This window comes from Dermacentor silvarum, chromosome 3 (genome assembly GCF_013339745.2).
Source record: "Dermacentor silvarum isolate Dsil-2018 chromosome 3, BIME_Dsil_1.4, whole genome shotgun sequence".
Lineage (NCBI taxonomy): Eukaryota > Metazoa > Arthropoda > Arachnida > Ixodida > Ixodidae > Dermacentor > Dermacentor silvarum.
In genome coordinates this window covers 146902891-146925571 of record NC_051156.1, presented here as the reverse complement: position 1 = coordinate 146925571, position 22681 = coordinate 146902891, and the positions used below count along the sequence as shown (strand labels likewise).

The 22681-nt window shown below is 47.8% G+C and overlaps 1 protein-coding gene across 2 annotated transcripts in view; it reads left to right on the top strand.

Moving 5' to 3' along the window:
• LOC119444874 (serine/arginine repetitive matrix protein 2-like) overlaps window positions 1-13819 on the top strand; it is a 47403-nt gene extending 33584 nt beyond the window's left edge. For both annotated transcript variants that reach the window (XM_049663710.1, XM_049663709.1), the window contains 3 exons: window positions 8735-8902; window positions 13002-13136; window positions 13685-13819. In XM_049663710.1, the coding sequence (XP_049519667.1) occupies window positions 8735-8902; window positions 13002-13136; window positions 13685-13792 (411 nt within the window). In that variant the 3' untranslated portion in view covers window positions 13793-13819. The remainder of the gene's footprint in view (window positions 1-8734; window positions 8903-13001; window positions 13137-13684) is intronic.
• The last annotated feature ends 8862 nt before the right edge of the window (window positions 13820-22681 follow it).

The window sequence follows — 22681 nt, the reverse complement described above, 5'->3', positions numbered from 1 at the left end:
GCCGGCCGTCGTTATGTAAACGACGAACATTCTCGGCCCAAGTATACTGAGCCTTGCGGTACCCCGGATTAAACTTGGGATAACGAAGAACATTCGTTATCCAGTTATCCAGTTATCCAGTTTGTAAGGTTTAGTTACACAAGGCTTTTGGAACACAAGAAGTCACTGGCGGGAAACATTCATTCCCGCATTCAAGGGAATTATTCACAGTGTGGGTGCTTGCCGCTTTTCAGTGGCACTGCAGTTCTCTCACCATAAGAATCCGTTAATCAGGGAAATAGTAGAAGCTTTCCACATTAACAAAAGAAAAGAGGGTTGTATCAGTCTACCATTATACAGGGTCTGCATCGGCTGCTATTACCTAATATGGTGGTATGGCTAAATCGAAGCGCCCCCTCACTATAGTCACTTCCTTCCCACTTAATCCCTGCTCGCTACAGCCGGAAATGTTAACTTTTTCCTGGCGCTTTTTGTGCGTGCCCGGCCTCTTCTGAGTGAAAAGCGTCAACAACATTTTTGCGAACGAGAGCATGAATGAATTCTGGCTTTTTACGTGCTAGAACGACGATTTGACTATGAGGCACGCTGTAATGGGGGACTCCGGATTAATTTTCACCATCAGAAATCTTTCACGTGCCCCAAATTCACGAGACACGGACGTCTTTGCATTTTGCTCCCATCGAAAAGCGGTCGCTGCGACCGGGATTCGATCCCGCGACCTCGCGCATGCTTAGCAAGGCACCACCATAGCCGCTAAGCCACCGCAGCGCGTCGAACGAGAGCATTTATTCTGCATGCACTTTTAACAGCGGAGCTGTTTAGACCGGCCGTAATGTGTGCCGCCTGCCACTGCGTTGCCTAGCAACCACCTCGCGGAGCGTCGCGCGCTATGCTCGGGAGAGAGAAAGAGAAAATGAGAGCGAGAGAGAAAGAAAAACAAATTGTAGCAGCACCAACGAGGCAACGCGCACAGGTGCTGCCGACGCCATCTGCGCTTCTCCGTTTCCCCGCATTAGCGCCGAACGCTCGCGGTGTCCGTGACAGCAGCAGGCGCCTCTGGCGGCGGCTCGGCCGAGCTCTCACCAGCTGCGCGCTACTGCGCATGCGCTGTGACGTCATCCCGGTGTGTCGTCTGCTGCGCGTCGCCCGTACACTGTGCATAGCTTTCACCCTACTTCCCATACGTGTGCTCGGACTGCAAGTGCTTCGCGAGGCGTTCCCCAATGACACGGACCACGAGAAAATGCTTATACACTTCGTATAACTTAGCATCACTTGGCATTACTTCATATAACATAGCATCACTTAGTATAGCTAGGGCCAGCTAGGAACCGATCAGCTCCGTGGTGTCTTTAGCCTTGCGCCACTAGTGCAAGCTACCCCGATTTTTTAGTCCTGCTCTGCGGCCGCGCTTTGACAACAGCCATTCACCGATGCCTTCAACAGCAAGCACGCTCCACCACGTGAAAAGCATATTTTTCTTCTTTTATATACCGCAGCTAACAACCAAACTTTGTCAAAAAGATTCTTTATCAGTTGAGGAATCCAAAACAAGACAAAATTAAAAATATGCTTCTTTAAGTGGATATCGTGATTTAGCCCCGTATCCTCCTTTAATAGCCGCCTTTTTGGCCAATCGCCGTAAAGTGTAAGCGCCTTGGTCGAAGGGGCAAGTAAGAAAAAACAAGCACGTGCCGCGAGCCACCGCGCGAGTCTACACTTTGAAAGAAGAAGAAGGCAAAAACCACAACGAACGCCAGCATATCGAATACGTGTCAGCGTGAAGAAGGCAAAAACCACAACGAACTCCAGCATATCGAATACGTGTCAGCGTGTCGGCTCGACGAAGAGTAGCAGTGTGTCGCGTAACATCTGGACAGCCTGGGTTCAAGGCAAAGTGCGCAGCACGGAGTCGGCTGGCTGCGCCTTACCCATAACCGCTGCGCCGAAAACGACCACGGCCACACCTGCAGCCTGCATCGAGCTTAAGGAGATACACCATGAGCATCAGCCAGACCTGATGACACCTGGACCGGCCGGAAAAGTCAGCATGGGACAAGGCAAGTACATCTCGAGAGGACGGGGTGAGGTTTCTCGCTCATCGCCAGTTATACCAGGAAACGGACTGGCGTCCCCCCTACAGACAGCCAGTACCTCGTATGTCCTCCAGGCGCCAGGAATGGCCCAGAAAGTTTGTCAGGGACCAGGCGAGCACGTCGTTAAAGAATGTGGCAGCGATCTTCCCTCGCGGCGTGTGCCCATAGCAGGCAGGCAGGCATCCTTCCCGCAGATGTCGTGGAGCTCGCCAGTCCTCGGGACGCCAGCAGCTCGAAACGAATTCGACCGTGGACAAGGCGACCATATCGATAGAGGGTGTGGCGACGGTTCTCCCGCGCCGTCTGTACTCCCAAGAGGCGGGATAGCGTCTTTCCCACAGAGGGCCTTGAGCGTGTCAGTCGTCCGGACGCCGGGAGCTGCCAACAGAGTCGGCATGGGAGAAGACACGTACATCACTAGAGGACGCGGCAGAGGTCATTGGTCGCCTGTTCGCGCAGGAGGTGGGCCAGTGTCCATTCCCGCATCGGCGTGGGACTGGCCAGTCCTCCAGACTGTGGGAACTGCCCAGAAAGTCGGCGCGGCAGCATCCTGGGAACTCCCGTGCTGCCCGACGTACTAGCCGGTGACAGGAGGGCAGGGGCCATGCTCATGCGCTAACGGCGCCATGGTAAATGTGGCGACGCCTGCTCCCCAGGACGACGCAGCTGCTGCGGTTCACGAAGGCTCCTGTATGTACCAAACAGCCCCAGCTTCATGGATAGGGCCGAGCCAGGTGTGAATCTGCAGCCAGGCGTTGCAACCTGTAATCTCCACGGAGACACAGCGCAATGGAGCTCTCATGCTGGCTACAGCGACGCTCTTGGATATGTCAAGAGAGTTTGTCCAGAGGCCCAAGCCACTCCTCTTATTTCTGTATATATAATATCGTACATGGCTACCGTTTGACAGTAAAAAGGTGTTCCCACATACGTCGTGTTTATTCTTTGAGATGTATATACAGGATGTCCCAGCTATCTTGCAGCACGATTATAAAAAAAGAGGAACGGCTTTACGCGACGCAAACCTTGTGCGTATTGTTTCCAGTATGGTGGAGTAGCCGTCAGTAATTTTTTCGTTACCGAGATTTAATTATGTAGTCCTAATGAATTATCTAACTCGACAATACTGTCCTAATTATCAAAGTGTCAATGAGAAAATTATAGAGCAACCTGAAAAACTCCCGATACAGCTTTCTGTTGCTCAATACGTGCTACATAAATGTGTTTTTCTGAGTGTGAAAGACGCCCGCGAATACACGCAAAGTGCCTCGAACGGCCAGTCGTAGGGAAATTCTGCGTATATTCGCGGCAGGACTGTATATACACTGTTCACACAGTGATCTTTCGGCAGAAACGTCAATAAATCGCTTCTTACACGCGTCTACTTCCCTGTATATATATATATATATATATATATATATATATATATATATATATATATATATATATCGTGGTAGAGGCAGTTAAATTTTCGAGTTAATTTGTTGTTGGCTTTCAGGAAAACTTCAGCTGAACGCTCGAGAAAGGATAGCGTCAGTGGTTTTCCTTCGCAGAGATATGTAGATAGTTCGCGTGAGTTTCCGTTAAACTAAGACTTTCTTTTCGGATTTCGTGAGTTTTGAAAAAAGTAACGTTGTATCAGGTAAGATACTGATTATTCTGCACTCTAATTCAGCTGATTTTAGAAATCGCTGGATGGTTGTTCCCACACGCACGTAGAGAGTACTGCGCCTTAGAAACGTGCTGTGCGGATCGCTTTTAGTAATGGTATACTCTACAGATTTCTTTTCTCTTCGACGCATTATGTAAGGGTATGTCTAAGGCTGTGTCTCTCACGTGTATTTAGAAGACGGCAGAATTTGAGTTTAATTTAGTGCGTGGAAGCACTTATAAATAAGCGCGAATCTTCTTGCAGTCTAGAACCAAGTTTTTTTTTTTTTTTTTTTTGTTCTTGTTTCTTTATTGCGTGAGTCGTACGCAATAGTTTTGACCGCAAAGTGAGAGCGAGTCTTATATAGTACATCCGTGAAGTCAACGAGGCTCTCAGTGGCACTATTACATGCGTTAATAACGGATGTAGAGTACGAACATACAGTTCATGGAGTTTGTGCCGCATATGATATTTCAATGACCATTTATGTAGGGTCATCCTGCAGTTAAGTTGGAGGATAATGGTGTTGTATACCTAGACGTGTAATGTTCTGTTCGATTTTTTTGTGGTAAGCTCAAGTTCGTAAGTCCGAATCCTCCTCCAGTCCACTACATTTTCAGGACATGGAGAGCGGCCTAGGCACCGGCAAAAAAAAAAAGAAAACTCGCCGAGAGCTAGTGGGGCTATACTAGTCAAGGTGCAATCAATTAGGAAGGCCCACTAAGCTTCAACAAAGTCGCTCCATCGCCAGCACAGGAATTGGCCTCCCTGGTGCAGTATTCGGTCGCTACCTCCCGAAAGACTCCTAAAATTTACCCATGGCCCTCAGTCCCCAGCGGCTGCGGAGCACCTGACCAAGGCGGTGGTTCAGACTTGCTACGCGGCAGAGGGTGCTAGCATCTCTTGGTCCGGACAGGCCGCCAATGGAAACTGAACCTGGCAACGTTCAACTCGCGCACCCTATCGAGTGAGGCTAACTTAGCAGGGTTATTTGAGGAATTATCAGGCATTGCCTGGGATGTTATTGGCCTTAGTGGGGTCAGAAGAACTGGTGAGGCTTATACAGTGCTGACTAGCGGCCACGTCCTCTGCTACAGAGGTCTTTCAGATAAGAGAGAACTCAGAGGAGGATTTCTAGTCCATACGGACATAGCGGCAACATTGATGAATTCTACAGCATTATTTAGAGGGTAGTAGTCAACGTAATCAAGTAGATAGGAGGTATAGAATGAAGGTAGTGCAAGCCTAAGACCCAACCTCCAGTGACGATGATGAAAAAATAGAACTGTTTGATGAAGATATTGAAGTAGCATTGAGAAAGGTGCAAACTCAGTATACTGTAGTCATGGGCGAAATTCAATACAAAAGTGGGGGAAAAGCAGGCTGGTGAACAAGCAATTGGCAACTACAGCATCGATACAAGGAACACTTAGAGGTGAGACGTTGGTAAAATTCGCGGAAAGGGATAGGCTCCGAATAATGATTACCTTCTTCAGGAAGCGCAGCAACAGGAAGTGGACCTGGAAGAGCCCTAATGGAGAAATGAAGGAATGAAATAGATTCCATACTCTCTGCCGATCCCAGCATAGTGCAGGATGTAGAAGTGTTAGGTAGGGTAAGGTGCAGTGACCATAGGTTAGTGAGGTCTAGGATTTCTCTCAATTTGAAGAGAGAAAGAATAAAGTTAGTCATGAAGAAACAGGCCAACCTAGACGCACGCAGTAAGGATAAAAGCAGACCAATTCAGGCTGGTGCTCGCAAACAAATATGCAGCTTTAGAAGGGGAAGATAAAGACAACATAGAGGTAATGAATGAAACCGTAACTAGGCTGATCTCAGAAGCAGCAATTGAAGTGCAATTGCCGCAATTGAAGTAAGGCACCAAGCCAACCAGTAGGTAAGCTCTCCCAAGGAACAAAGGACCTAATAAAGAAACGGCAAAACATGAAAGTGTCAAACTCGAGAGGTCAGATAGAATTCGCTGAACTGTGGAAACTGATCAACAAGAACAAAGTAAAGGCTATACAAAATTATAACGTGGAAAAGATTGAGTAAGCAGTGAAATATGGACGCAGCATGAAATCAGTGAGAAGAAAACTAGGCATAGGACAAGGCAAAATGTATGCACTGAAAAATAAGCAGGGTAATATCGTCAGCCATTTCGATGACTTAGTAAAAGCAGCGGAAGAATTCTATACTGACCTGTACAGTGCCCAGAGCACTCAAGCTACTTTCATTCGAAGTAGTGATGAACAGGGTACAGAGCACCCCTCTATAACTAGCGATGAAGTTAGAAGGGCCTCGAAAGACATGACCAGGGGAAAAGCTGCTGGAGAAGTTCGAATAACAGTCGATTTCATCAAGGATGCAGGAGATGTCATACTTGAAAAGCTTGCGGCCCTTTATGCGCAATTCCTCACAACTTCAAGTGTACCAGAAAGCTGGAAGAACGCCAACATTATACTGAGCCATAAGAAGCAAGACGTTAAATAATGAAAGAACTATAGACCCATCAACTTGCTCTCAGTATTGTATAAAATATTCACCAAGGTAATTTCAAATAGAATCAGGGCAACAGTTAACTTCAGCCAACCAAGAGAACAGGCTGCCTTCAGGAAGGGATATTCTACGATGCATCATATCCATGTCATCAACCAGGTAATAGAGAAATCTGCGGAGTACAATCAACCTCTCTATATGGCTTTCATAGATTATGAAAAAGCATTTGATTCAGTAGAGATACCAGCAGTCATAGAGGCATTGCGTAATCAAGGAGTACAGGAGGCATACGTGAATATCTTGGCAAATATCTACAAGGATTCCACAGCTACCTTGGTTCTCCACAAGAAAGGTAGAAAGTTACCTATCAAGAAATGGATCAGGCAAGGAGACACAATCTCTCCAATGCTATTCACTGCATGCTTAGAAGTATTCAAGCTGTTTGACTTGGAAAGCTTAGGAGTGAGAATCAACGACGAATATCTCAGCAACCTTCGGTTTTCGGATGACATTGTCCCATTCAGCAACAATGGGGATGAATTACAGCAAATGATTGAGGACCTTAACTGAGAAAGTGCAAGAGTGGAGTTGAAGATTAATATGCAGAAGACAAAGATAATGTTCAATAGCCGGGCAAGGGAACAATTATTCAGGATCGCCAGTCAGCCTCTAGAGTCTGTAAAGGAGTACGTTTATCTACGTCAGTTACTCACAGGGGACCCTGATCATGAGAAAGAAATTTATAGAAGAATAAAATTGGGTTGGAGTGCATACGACAGGCATTGCCAAATCCTGACTGGGAGATTACCACTGTCGTTGAAAAGAAAAGTGTACAATCATTGCATTCTACCGGTGCTAACATATGGGCCAGAAACTTGGAGGTTAACAAAGAAGCTCGAGAACAAGTTAAGGACCGCACAAAGAGCGATGGAACACAAAATGTTAGGCCTAACGTCAAGAGACAGGTAGAGAGCGGTGTGGATCAGAGAACAAACTGGGACAGCCGATATTCTAGTTAACATTAAGCGGAAAAAGCGAAGCTGGGCAGGCCATGTAATGCGTAGGATGATAACCGGTGCACCGTTAGAGTTAAAGAATGGATACCAAGAGAAGGAAAGCGCAGTCGAGGACGGCAGAAAACTAGGAGTGATGAAGTTAGGAAATTCGCAGGCGCAAGATGGAATCGGCTGGCGGAAGACAGGGGTAATTGGAGATCGCAGGGAGAGGCCTTAGTCCTGCAATGGACATAAATATAGGCTGCTGCTGATGACCATCTGTTCTACTGAGCCATCGTGAGGTCACCTTTTTGGAAGGGCACTAGAATAAGTTTAATAATGAAAAATAAACGTTAGGGTTTTAACGATTAGAGCACACCGTGATAGTTATGATGCCTATATTTGACACCCGAGTGTGCGCGGGTATATGATTTTAAGTGCTTTTAATCTTGTTCTGAATTTATTTGACGTCCGAGGGTGCGCGAGCATATAAATATGAGGTTTTGTTCCGAAATAAAGTAGTTGCGAGTGCAGCGAGTGTCATGTATTCTTGTGTCACCCCGCCTTGTCTTGGGGCGCGATCTTGTACGCGTTCCAAAATGGAACGGAGGCGGTCCGTTCCATCGAGCCGCCCACGATTGGTCAATTTGAACCGTGACGATCAAATTGTCTCGCTCCCTCTCACCGGATGAAGTTGCGCCTGAAAACTACATTTTATGGCAACCAAGACGCCGCCGCTACGCCGATCCATCTTTTTCCTCCTCCAAATCTTGAAATCAGTGAACAGCGTGAGCTCACTATCAAGGACATAATGGGTCAACCACATATCTGTACCGAGGACTAAGTCAGCGATACAGCATTCGATGAACGTGCAAATTTGGTCTTCTTTTTTAACAATACTTGGAAAATGGGACACAATGGTGCACTGTTTGCGCGCGGAATCATTTCTGTGTTATCCATTACTGGCACGTGGTACACGCCTTCGTAGTTGAACTGTAGCGGCGTTGTCCGTATTTTTCAAATCCGTAGAGCTTACCATCGAGGAGAAGCTTATAAAAGAACAGCTTATACTTTTCTCCTGGTTTTCGTTCAACCTTTGCAAGATCGCGCAGTTTCTTTCTTATTATCGGAATTCTTGAAAAAAAGTCCTCCTCTATCCAAACTCCAGGTGATACCAATATTTACTGCTTGTGGGCATTTCTCAAAATGCTGCTCCTCTCCTTAAAATTCTAAATTTTCACGGCAATCGGACGAACGCGGTCACACGTCGGTCGCCGTAATCTGTGGGCATGCTCGATTTTGCCAGGTGGAATGCCCAAGATGCTGCGTGACAAATTCACAGATCAATTTTTCTGTCGTTTCATTTTTCTGCAGGTTGTTCAGATATACCATTGAAAACCATATTATTTCTTCGAATTCCACGAGCCATCAGGAAGCAAAGTTCCAGCTTCCGCCTACCTTTCTTTTCCCTTTCTGCTTGTATAACTTCGCAGACTCACGGTCTTCTATTCGAGGCGTTCAAGTCGGTGTCCATGACGGCCTGGGAGGAGCGCAGCGTTCTGGAGGTGCAAGCCATGCTGGCATTCGCCGCGTCGGTCATGGCTGAGACCACCGACAAGCAGGTCATCGTCGACATCATGGCGCCCATGGTGATACACATCGTAAGTTGACTGCAACCTTCTGCACTAAAAAATAAGCGGGGTGCTTTATCGAATTTAGCGCCTATTTCTGTTCGAAGCGGATGCTGGGCATATGTAAGCACATACGTATGTACGTATGTTCTCGAATGACCGCAAGAATAAACTGTGCAAGAAGGATACCACGTGCTAGATTGAAGGGCACCGCAGGGTTCCTGTGTATCCGGTGTCCATTTGTGCGTTACAAATTGAATGCGACCACTGCCAAATCCAAATCTCACCGAAATCCAGATGGTGGAGCAGATCATACGGGGTGCATACAAAGGGGCACTATGATTGTAGGGGAACACCACAAATGAAATACTACATGACACAGAAGTTTACGACACCCTCAAAAAGTTTAATGCAACAGTTCTGATAATTTAGATGGAACGCCTATGCCTCACACAATCTGGAAAACCACTACTGACTGAACTGAGATACCAGATGAGAGCACAATATTGCAGTGACCAAATGCACCTAATCCCAAGCCACATCAAAAAGCAAATACAAGCGACACCAATATCATAGACCATGAATCCCGAATATTACAAAGGCCGAGGACAAGCCCGAGCCAAGCAACTTATCAGTAGGTTTGTGAACGATCAAGAAGTGCAATACACGGACGCCGCTCGGACTGCCAGAGGACACATCATAGTAGCAGTCCACAACACGCTACGAAAAATAGCCGAGATAACGGTTTCAATAAATACAAGACGCACGGCCACTGCCTAAGCCTCAGCAATCGCGATGGCAATCCAACACAACGACCGCGCAGGGCAATCGGCACTGGTTATCTCCGACTCTCAAACCGCATGCAGAATGTGCATGCAAGGCAGATTGCCATGGATCCCACTAAAAATTATAGGCAACGCACTCCAATAAGAACATGGAATCATAATGTCCAGGCAATGAGAGGGCGCACTCCCTAGCTTGAGAACTCACAACTACAGCCCTTGCCAAAGATAGTCCACTTAACGGCCCGAGATATCCTCGACCACCAACGTCGCACAAGGGAACGCCTTGTGTATAGTGAAGGCTCACAAATGGTCCTTGCTCTCTCAAAGACAAAAGTATATGCGGCTTTCATTAAATTACAATACATTTTTTCCACACGGCATTCGCCGCTCAGTTTCCGTTGAAGCGATAGACCGCACGTACCTTCGCCCGCTGCGGCGTATGCTTGCTGCCAGCGTTTTGACAGTCGTTGTCTGCTGTCATTCAGTGTGATCTATTCGTGTTTGTTTGTGCGCGCTCACACCACGCTTGCTCATTCAGTTAGTAATAGTCGGGCCACATTTTCCAACGCACGCTACACATGCAATGCTGCCCGGATCGGCAGTGCAGCGCTACAGGTGTGTCCCTTCGCACGCGCGCTGCCCACGGGAAGCGCTTCTCATCAACAACACCGTTTCACACGCGCCTTCTCGTGGTCATCGAGTCTCTCTTCATGTCGGTCTACTTACGCCGCAGCACACCTGCTTACTTAATCAGCTCATGTTTACTACAATTCATATTGCTACCAAGGCCGCTCACCTTACTTCGTATGACATTGCTGTGTTGCTATCGCATTCATTGCTTCGCCCTTAGGGCGAAACTTTGACATTTTTTTTTAAAGATAACCGGAATCAATATTCAGCAAACTTCAAATATTGCATTTACGTGTCAAGACTAGTACACCATGTCATGAAGGGTCGTCAGTATGACTACCGCATGAGTGTTTTCAAAACATGTTTTTCCCCGTACCACACAAGAATGGAATTCGTTACCAGAATGCATTTTCAATATGCCGACCTTTTCTTTTCTTACGCAGAAGAGAGCGTTTCGGTGGGGCCGAGTTAGCGCAGTGAAAATAGATAACAGGGTGTGGAGAGTGCTACCGTCGTTTCCGATTGGTCTGCTTTCCTTTGCTTAGCTCGCGGTGGCTCGTCGACGATCGCGACGTCGGGTTAAGGGGGCGTAAAAGATGCCACCAAAACAGATATTTGTTCCGTGCACGTCACTTTGACATAATGACTTTCCGTAGTTTCGTGAGGTCGCGTGATAGGCAGGTAAATTAGGGGAGGCCCGAAAGTATTTTCACAAATCGCTGAAGGCTAATGGTGATAATGATGGCAGTCCGTACCGGCGTAAAATAGGAAAGACACTTTTGTTTCTGTTCCGGCTTAGTCGTGCACAGCCAGTGTGTACACGTCTTGAGATGGGGAGTTTATCGCGATTTTTGTGACGTCTCGTGAATGACTGGCGAATTGGGCTTCGCCCCAAAAATGTCGCAGTTTCGCCCGAAATCCGAAGCATCAATTGCGATAGCAAATTAGTAGAGAGCTATTCTGAGTAGGGATAGTAGTTTTATCGGCTGCATAAACTTGGACACATCCACTTACTAACTGAATTAACAAGCGTGGTGTCAGCGCGCACAAGCACGCATGAGCAGATCACACTTGATGACCGCAGACAACCACTGTCAAAATGTTGGCAGCAAGCACAGCCGCCGCAGCTTCGTGCGGTCTATCGCTTCAACGCACAGCGCATACAAAGGTCAGAGCCGTGTGAAGATCGGTTGCAAGATACGGCGCGCGCGGCAACACCGGCAGTCCGTACCGGCGCAAACATTTAATAAAGAACCAAGCGCAAAGCGCAAAGTACATGAACGCATTTGTTGGTAGAGTAGAAGCCGCCCCCCCCCCCTCCCCTCTCTCCCGCGCCGCCTTACCGCTTTGCTCCTTTCGGGTGGGAGATTGCGTCGCCAGTTCTCCTTGCGCCCGGTTGCAAGATACGCATTTGGTGCCGCAGCAAAGCGTCGACACCCCCCCCTTCCTCCCTCCCTCCCTCCCTCCCAAACCACTAGGGCGTTTCGCCGTGCGTTCGCTCTCCGTGATAGCGCGCGTCCCCCGCGCGCTTTCACTCGTACATACGGTGCGCGGCGACGATATTATCGCCCTTGGACTTTATACGGAACCTCACGGCGACGGCGACGGCAGAAATCTGCTTGAAGTGTCCATATAATTGCTGTCGCAATAAAATGTTTGACCAATCGCGGAGGGCTAACGAATAAAATTGAATAGAAACATATTGGAATAGCTTTACGTTTAAGCGCCCCGGCCTACAGCAGATGACGGGGGTAATCAACATCTCCCGCGATATGCGCCGACGGTGGGTGGCCGCTGATAAGACAAAACTAGAAAGAGGCCGAAGTTGAACACGGATTTCTTGAGATGCTAGTGCGGGCGCAGATTAAAGCGACTGAGAGCTGTGAGTTTTGATATCTCCCCGGACGCCGGCAGAGGGCCTCCTCGCTGCGCTCCCTCTCACCGGATACTCATTCTTTCGCGCTTCAGTTTCTCGCGGGGAGGGAGGGAAACAACCAACGGCCTTGGCGGTTCAGGTTGCCGTGCTTCCTCAAAGGCTGCAAAAGAAAGCGCTAACCTTTCCTTTTCTCATAGTGAACCATTTTCGTCGAGAGCGGCGCGTGGATGGAGTTCACTACGAACTCGCAGGAGAAAGCTCAGTAAAAAATAATAGTGAAAGGATGGACAGCTTAGTTCCGCAGCTCTGGGAAACATTTCAGTTTTACGTCAGTGAAAAGTTCACGGAATCGGGGATGAATTCACTGGCTATAATGGAGTTGGCTGCTGTGCATGCATGCTGGAGAGAGCGCTTGCGAGGCAGGTTATAATGGGTCGATTTAGGGAGAGCCGGAAAACCGGTAAATGGCTTGCCTGTGTCGGTATCGACCCGGCTGCCGGCAAACTGAGGAAAAACAAGCTATGCCAATTGAAAACCGGCTGCTGAAAACTGCGTGACTTCTAGTCCAGATGACTACCATTGCTCACAAGCATAGTATTTCAAACAAAGCAGCAACGCGAGAGTATCGCTTTATTCGCCTCGCTAGGCACTACTCAAGCGCTCTGTTCAATAGTGTGAACGTCAGTACCACTCCATTCTATTCAAACTCTCTAGTTGCAAGCTTGGCAACCTTCAAACGCACCCCTGCGCTGCGCGGGAGCGTGTGTGTATGAAGGCTCCCTATTGAAAGCAGCCACGTGGTGCACCCTGGGGCCACTGTAATTTTCTTCCGTTGCAGTCCGAGCTGAAGCAGATGCACCCGGCGTACTACGCTATCCCAGTCATAGTAGGCGCCTCCAGCAACTTCATCATGCCTGCATCGGTGCCACTCGCCATTTTGCACGACCTTTCGAGGGTGTCCTTTTGGAAGCTGGTGGGTAACAAGGGCAGTTAAGGTAGTCAGCACTTCACAATCATATGACAAGTGTTTGAAATTCCGATACTTAGGGAGAGTCTCGATAAACATAACATTGCAGAGCAATCATTTGCAGCGAATTGCAACGTTCTGACTCACAGGGTTTCTAAGGACTGGCTGGGATGGGTCAGCTGCTCCCGTTAACATTTACCTCCCCCGAATCATATGGCGTCTGTTCTTACGGATCGGTCTAGCGTTTAAGAATGCTTTGAGAAAACCCGTCGAAGACCCGTATTCACAAAATTCATCTTACGTAACAGAACTTCCTGACTATTAGCTAGTGTTCTGCCACCCACGGCTTATGATAATGTTCGGTGGGATAACTACACAATCGTCACGACAATGAGCATGTTTAAGACACTTATGTAAGATTGTTTTTGCGAATACGGGTCCTGGAGCTCGTATTTACAAAATTTTCCTCCGCAAATGCAATTTGTACAGATCGTGAATGTCCGTATGGTAACGTAAATTGAATCATTCTTTGTGTGTTCTTCATTTTTCCTCAGTTCCTTCTCGGTATGTTCGCCAAGATTGTGGTCATGAGCATGGTCATTGTGGCCGTCAACGTGGTGGAGAGGGCCGGATTCCTCGGCGGCCAGGCGCCTGCGCAATGACAGGCCTTCCTCCGGGGCGCTGTAAATTGTTTTCGTGTATAGATTATTTGTAACGCACGTTAGGCGAGGCCCCCCTGTGGCGGCGATACGCAACTATTTCGTCTCTTTGCTGCCTCATTTCGCCTGAAAGAACTCTTTCAAGACTCTGGACTTTTTTTTTCATCGATGTTTATTTATGAATTGAATGTGGTTGGGCGTCATAACCCATAGGCACTTGTTGCCAAACCAATGCCCGACGAAGATAGAGATTAAACGCCTCACTTATATGCTTCACAGTCGTCGGGATATCGCCTTGAACTCAGCGTTAATTTCTGTCCAGTTATCACTTTCCCGAATACGCGCTTTGTTTAAAGAGCGAACTGGTGGGTACATATTTAGGTGTGTAAAATAGTTGTTATAGGCGCCACGTCGTTCTTGAAATAGAAATGTGTTTTAGTTTACGCGTATATAGAATGTTCTGCTGTTTAATCGAGATATTAATACCCGAGTGCTTACATAAAAGCTTCATTCACTCAACATAGATGGACGCGCCGACCAGAAAAAAAAAACCTTTTGGTAACGGGTGCATTGTAGCGGGAAACACTCTTCTACTTGCAGTGGAGATAAAGCTGGCAGAGCGTGAAATTGTCTCGTAAATACGGCTGCGGTAATAAATGCGTCTACATCTATAATTCATCCGATTGTTTCATATGTTTTAATTGTGAATATGAGTGCGTCACCATGCAAATGAGCATAGGTCTGGTTTAATCACTGTGCTTTTTTCTGGTCTTAGTTATCTCTCTTGCCGTCTTGCCTCTCTTTTGAAAGCTTGCCATCGCACGCTCTCCAGGCCGACCTCTCCTCCCTTCTATGCCGTCGCAGGCAGCTTTTACTTGCATTCGTACGACTGAACAATTAAGACGCCACTTCCAGCAGCAGTTTTTCAAAGACCTTCCAAAGCTATCCTTAAGCTCAGCCACACATGCACGTGATTTGTACGCCAGTTTTCGCGAAATGTCTGTAGCGGACGGCACGGAATTGCCACATGCGTGTAGTGCCAAGCAAATAAACTTATCTCTCTTCATTACCGTCAAAAACAAAATTTTGATGGAGAGCGTCACCGTGAGCTCGGTGGCGGACGTTGCTCCAACTTCAATTTGGTCGGCTTGCGGTCGTGTCAATAAAGATCGCTCAGCACGCAGCAGTTGTAAACAAATTCTGGTCGACGTGTTCCACGTCTGCAATGCCTGTTGCATGCGGTGCATGTGAAGACAAGTCAAGGTGAAGCAACCCGATGTGAAAGTGAGTCTTCCAAAGTGCCAGATACTCTTAATACTGATGACGATACATATGCAGTGCGTCCAGCGTTGCACACTAATAGCTCGTCCTGACAAGTACACGTCCACGAGATTACGATTCCGATCACGATAATGGCGCGAGAGAGTAAGCCGCTAACGTTAAAACAGGGGCTTGTTAATCGTATTGAATTCTGGTGAAAATAGATCTAAACTGCGCTCAGTGCCCCGTACTCTGCTCTTGTCGCATCTTGTAGTTTGTAAGGTTTCCCACGTAGAAATGTCAACTATTGTAATAATAAATATGAGATATTAGCACTCCTACAAAACTTCATTGCCTTTTTTGCGAAATTTCGCTAGTCTTGAATGAAGCATGGTTGACTCACGTATTTTGCTTAGTCAAAGTATTGTTAGTTGGTTTTGGAAACTGTCTATAGGGGAAGCTGAATTTGTTTTAATGCATCGGACATCAACGTATGTAGTGCAAAGTTTCGTCATGCTGGGAACAACACTGGGCGAAGTAAACACACGCACATGGTAAGACTGTTTCATACACAGATTGGTAGACAGTTTCAGAAGCGCAGACTACGTAGCCACTACGCTGCCAAACAAGCAAACGAAAGACAAAATCAAGAAATTGTTCATCACTTCATCCTCCTGATTTCAAACAGCTATATATTGCTCCACCTAGGCCATCAGCCAAAACGTGAGAGACGTTTCATTGACTTTCCCTTCTAGGGCAACTCTAATCTGGTTGGCGCTGGTAGCACTGACGTTGTGCAAGTTGTCACGCTGCCGCAGCTAACAAGGTAGCACCGAAGTGGTCGGCATGGATGACGAAGCGTCAACGCCCTGTAACTTGAGCCTCAGCTGAAACCTGGGACGCGTATAGCCATAGGTGCATCCAGGAACTGAAGCACGCGGCGCGCGATGCCTCGTGTTTGACGCAGGCGTCTCACGACGAGTCGCGAATCTGCACGAAAGCACTTACGTACTTTGAACTGCGCGCTTAGGTATAACTTTTTCGCGATGATGCCCCCGAGTCGCTCATCGTTGTTTTCCTTTCACGGCGCATATTGTAAAGAGGTAGTATCCTACGTGACATCAGAAGGCTTCAGCGGTATGGATGTGATCGACGAACGACGCACCAAGAAGATGGAGGAGGATAAACTAGACCATCGCCAGAGGGACATGAGCGCCAGGATTAGTCGGAGCGAGCCCTAACGTCACCACCGGAGCGACGGAGTAGAGTTGAGAGGTCACGCGCCAAAGTGAAGGCGCCCGTCCGATCGCAGTAGTCGCCAGGATTCCTCGCGCGATGAAATACCAAGGAATGCAGCATCAGCGATAACTGGCAGGCAATCGCACCATACTGTCGCATCTTCCTCAGGTGAAACACGAGTAGTCGTTAATATTAAAACGTCACTGTTCATGACCGTCTCTTCTTTTAGCCTCTAGTCCATCATATGTGCCTCCCAGATGCATAATAAAATAAGTTTACTTGCGATATCAAGTCATTTCATTGGTGTTCTCGTGGGTTCGTGTCATTTTGTGGGAACCCTGTGTACCGCGTGGCTAACCAAGCAAAAAAATGAAAGAGCTCAAACGTGTTCCAGTCAGTCAGGTCAAGAACTTTATTGAGGTCCTGAGGAGTTTCAAGCCGTTGGAGATTCCACGCGGGGAGCTCCTCTGGCCGAAACCGTAGGCGACGCCCAAGTCGGGACGGGAACGTGGTGACGCTCCGCCAGTTTTCGGGACCTCTGGACGGCCTTGAGTTGGAGTTTGAGGTCCGGACTTTTGAGGGCTTCTTCCCATTCGGGCTCACTGGAGAGCGGGCCATCATACCGTATTGGTGAAGCGGCGCACTGGCAAGGACAAAGTGGAGAGACACAAGAGTACACGACAGTCGCAGCGAGTGTCGTGTACTCTTGTGTCTCTCCACTTTGTGTCGTGTACTCTTGTGTCTCTCCACTTTGTCCTTTCCAGTGCGCTGCTTCGCCAATACGCTATGATGATTAATCACCAACTCGCCCAACTTTCCACATTACGGAGAGAGGGCCCTTTGGTAACGCGGTACATTGCCATAGCATGTGCGAGAGTGAGCAATAAAGTTCTGGGCAGTCTGAGCAATTTGCCGGGGTGTCTGAGTTGTATATAGTGACTTAGTAGACCTCGTGATGGACATGTGTCCGTTTGTAGCGTTTGTAGTCCGTTGTAGCCCCCCGCCGGGGTGGCTCAGTCAGCTAAGGCGTTGCGCTGCTGAGCACTAGGTCGCGGGATCGAATGCCGGCCCCGGCGGCTGCATTTCGATGGAGGCGAAATGCAAAAACGCCCGTGTGCTTGCGTTGTAGTGCACGTTAAAGAAGCCCAGGTGGTCAAAATTATACCGGAGCCCTCCACTACGGCGTGCCTTATAATCAGAACTGGTTTTGGCACGTAAAACCCCAGACAGAAGAAGCATTCGAAATGCTTCGGCCACATGCGTGCGTTCGAGTTTGGCGTGCGGGAGCGGGTATTTGATTCTGCCTTTTAGATAGTGTGAGGTGATTTTGTGATAAGTGAGTAGCGGGTCATTAAACTGAATGCCCAGCCCCTCGGAACCCGTGGGACCGTCGCGGCTGGCAAGCTCTCGCGCCCGGTCGTGGGCCGTTTCATTGAGGTTAGGATTTTGCGGGTCAATGTCTTTCCCTATGTGAGCGTGGAACCAGGAGAGGTATCGTTTGCTCTTTTTTGAGCTCGCTAGTAGTATATGCGCTGCTACTGTAGGTACGTTGCCGCTTTCGCAAGCCCGAAACACGGCACGCGAGTCCGTGAGGACATGGGTAAATATGTGGGATCTGCCATGGCGATGGCTACGGCTATCTGTTCACCTTTAGCGCTGGCGGTTGTTTTAACCGATGCGGATGATCGTAACGTTCCATTGCCGTCCACGACTGCTATCGCGAAACTCGATGTGTTGCCGTACTGGGCTGCGTCCACAAATGCGGTGACTTCCCTATCCGGATCGGTGCGGTCGAGAATCGCGCCGGCGCGGGCCCAGCGCCGACTCACGTTGTGTTGTGGGTGGACGTTTCTTGGAAACGGTGAGACTTTGTAGCTGTCTCTAAATTAGCTCGGTAGGGTAACCGCGGGCTCAAGATAGGGAGATGGGGAGACAATAGCTTCGTTTAAGATTAATCTACCGGTTTGAAGAGGATAGCGTGCGTTGGAAAATGTGGCCCGACTATTACGAACTGAATGAACAAGCGTGGTGTGAGCGCGCACAAACACGAAGAGATCACACTGAATGACAGCAGACAACGACTGTCCAAAACGCTGGCAGCAAGCACACGCCGCAGCGGGCGAAGGTACGTGGGGTCTATCGCTTCAACGGAAACTGAGCGGCGAATGCACTTAAAGGTCAGAGCCGTGTGGAGATAAGAGACGGTGCGAGCGAGCGACGAGCGCGGTTGTTGGCAGAGAAGTGCGCCCCCCCCCCCCCCCTTGCTCCCTCCGGCGCTGGCTTCCTGCTTCCTTGCTTGCGCGTGGGAGATTGAGTGCGTTCGCTCTCCGTGATAGCGCGCGTCTCCGCACGCTTCCTCTCGGGCATACGGCGCGCGGCGAAGATTTTATCTATAGGGAACCTCACGGCGACGGCGACGGCGACGGCGACGGCGACGACGACGCCGACGACGACGCCGACGGCAGAAATCCGGTTCAAGTGTCCATATAATTGCTATCGCAATAATAGGGAGTGGGGAGACAATGGCTTCGTTTAGGATTAGTCTACCGGCTTTGTACGAGGATAGGCGGAGAATTTGCGCCCATAGTCTGAGCCTCGATCACTTCGTCGATGTTGTTGTGCATGCCTAGCTGATCAACCTTTGCTGTACTTGCTCTTTGTGGAATGCCCAAGACCTGTTTGATGCTTTTTCGCATGAGTGTGTTTAGTTTTGTCTTTTCTATTTTCGTCCAGTCGTGGGCAGAGGAGATGTAATTAATCAGGCTCATAAGGAACGCGTGGTAACTTTCCTTAGAGCATACGACCATGATTTCCCCGGGACAAATTACCAGGTAGTCCTACAGCCGGCACTATATTTCTATTTTATGTGGCCTAGGTGGTTCAAGATTCCTCTGCTTCTGTTTGCGCAGACGATCATAGCTAAAATAAACGTTATAATGAAATACGATCAATTCAAAGTGTCAGTTCTTTTGGGGTTCTTAACAATTTTAAGGTAGATGGTTTTCCCACGAATGCTAAGCTAATAGCTCGTCAGTCGCTCGACGCCCTCTTGACGACTGGGAACCGGCACTATATCAGCGCAGCAGAAAGTGCCTTACGGGAAGCACTGAAGGTATACTCCATGTTGAAACGTACGGTTAGAAAAAGGAAAGTTTCGACAGCTTCCTTGAGGAAACCCCAAGGTATCTCCGGGAATTTCATTGAAGGTGGATGACAGAGCTATGCTTGGAAGGTAATTTACGAATCGCAGCTGCAACATTTCACAAATTAACGGTTGTGTAGCATTACGGGGAAAAAAAAAAAAGATAATCCAACCACCAACAACGCACGCTCGCTTCTTTCGTGTCAAACCAAACAGCTCTTTGAGACGGTCACCAAATGTTGTTTACGATAATGATTTTCATTCTATGACATATACCCACAATGGGGGATCGGGAAATAAATAAGAAATGCATAGGCCTTTATAAGATTTGTCACATTGCGTAGCAGCGGTGCGAGAGAGCCCATGCGCGTTCCAGTTTCCTTTGCGCCAAACACGCAGTCTGAGCGAAATGGGTAAATGTGTAGCATTTCATTAACTGCTTCACAAGATGTTCGCTTCAGATAGATTCCAACGTGTCCATTGTATCCGTACATTTAATGCGTATTACGGGGAAAGAGAGGTTTAAATTATATTTACAGAATATGTATATATACAAAGCGCCCACTGGCATACAATAAGGCATATAAGATGCAAAATCAGTCCGCGCGACATCAGAGAGTGTCGTCGTCTTCTGTATTGTCCTCAGCATTGTCTCGAGCATTGCTTGGTAACAATATTTTGCCTCATTCTTGGCACTGCGTTTTTTAACAAAACAAAAATAATGTGGAACTGGCGGTGGGAGCTAACCTCTGCCGTCGAGTACAGCAGTCCGGTGCTCTAACCATTAAGCCGTGATCGCTTCTTCTCTCTTGTAGTAGTAGTAGTGCTTTATTGAGGAAAATGACGCTTATTTCTGCTGCCCAATAGGGAGCACGGCGCAGCGTCAGGGTAAGGGGAAGTGGGAGATAAAGATTATAGGAAGGGAAGAGGAGGAGAAGCAGCAGGAGTCTCATCCGATCATGGAGGAGGCCGGTGATGAAGGCGATGGTTCAACTCCACAATCTCCAAGATGCTATGGAGAGCTCGGAGCTATGAAGCAAGAAGGCCACGATCTCACGCGTACTTTTTTTTTAATTTCAAAAGCTTGCCGTTTGGCATAATACAAAGCATATCAAAGTACTTATATCGTTCAAAAGCCAGCCAGCTATTTGAAACGCTCGGCGCGTGCACCTCGTGCCACTTACTCATCTTCTTTCGTTGCGACAACTCGCACTCTGAGGCGCCGTGGTGACGGAACTATCTTCGGGACCAGGCCACTTTTCCCAATATTTTCCTCGTAGCAGTTAACGTACGTAGAACGTGTGCGACGTTGTACCGACTTCACGACCGCCCAAGCTAATCGTGCTTTAATATTTTTTCACCGGAGTGCAAACGCTATCGTCGTTTTAACGTACACCGCATGACGTAGCCATACGCGCGCATGAGTGCATGTCCTGTAGTCGCTGATGACGTCACAATTTCTGTTTCTCTCGCTTACGCTCATCCTACTACCTATGTAGAAACCGAGAATGATCATGGCGTAAGCTCGCATCGAACGGCCGGCGTAGAAATCGTGACGTTGCCGCCATACGATCGTCTTCAACGTGGCCGTCATTGCGCTGCTGTCGTCACAGACAAGTACGCTCGCGACCCGCACACAGAATTACTCAGTATGCACAGGAACACATTTTTCCACCTGGTATCGCTCTGCTGGAACCCCAAACAATGCTAGATAGCCAAATGCCTGCAAAATGCTCCGCTTAACATCGATACTCACAGTGCCTGAGATCTGCACACTTTTTTGTGCCCCTAATGGACACCATTTAGTGGCTCACTGGTGGATCCGCGCAACAGTAACAAGCTATTACCATCCACTGTGGCGTTTAGTATAAATACGCAAAAGTGCAACAGATAAGGCAGAAAATTATCGGCACAATTTCTTAGCCTACACGTTGGTCTAAATCTGCTTTATAAAAAAAGAAAATAAATGGCGCAAAACACATTTTTAGGAATGCACTACAAGTAGCGATGTTCGAGGCGCCAGTACTATTCCCTACCTTTGCGAGTTCTTCATTGACGAGGTACACTGGAGTTCGAAAGCCGCTTACCTTCCGTGGCGCACGCAGAAGGGAGTGGCTTCGCAGAATTTTACGTCGAGGCTCATATATACTCCGTCACGGGTATGTGGAATATGCACCTGCACCAGACTTGTCAGGCGTCACCTGCACCATACTGCACCTGCACCAGATTTGACAGAACATCGTTCTCTGCTTGAGTTCAAGTTGGTTGAAAGTACTTTTTTATGGGGTTTTAAGTGCCAGAACCACTATCTGGTTATGAGGCACGCCGTAGTGGGGGACTCCGCAAAATTTCAACCACCTGGGGTTCTTTACCGTGCACCTAAATCTAAGTACACGTGTGTTTTCGCATTTCACCCCCATCGAAATGCGGCCACCGTGGCCGGGATTCGATCCCGCGACCTGAAAGTACTTTCTCCCGCGGATATATATATATATATATATATATATATATATACACGTTAGATTGCATAACAAACGATTGTCAACATAAATAAGGCATTTGTAACAGGGCGGAAGCTTTCTCCCAGCGTTCTGTGTGTGTTGGTGTCTAGTTATTTTTAACAGTTTACTTGGGATTTGCACAAATAATATTGTGACGGTAGGAAAGCAGACAATGTCGATGACGGACAAGACGACGAAGTGCTGTTCGTGGAAACAGCCTCTCTGTATTCTCCGCTGCTGTTTATCTATCTCCAGTAAATACATTTTGTAAATAGTTTATACCCGTGACAATATTCATGTAAGAGACTGTACAAGCCGCTCGAAGTCTTGAAAGGCAGTGCTCGGAACCAGGGCGCAACATAGCATACACTGGTCGTGACAATGTAGGCTAGTATTTGTACGATTTTGGAGCAAAAGAAACCGCTACAAAAAGGACTAGGGGTGTGCGAATATTTGAAACTTTCGAATAACGAAAAGAATAGTGTCCTATTCGTAAGTGTGAATATTTTTCGAATACTTTTTAAATACTTCAAAACGTCAGCTGCACCAAATTAACATAAAATTGGAGCAAAAATATGGTACATTTTCACCCCCGCGGTAATAGCATACACATAAAACATAACTTGCATAGTGGAGCAGGCTACGCCGCGTAGGTAGCCATAATTTGTACACGCTATACAGCGATAATTCGAGCTCTCTGAAGTGTCATATGCATGCAAGAAACTACTTGTTTAATCCTAATGCTCCATT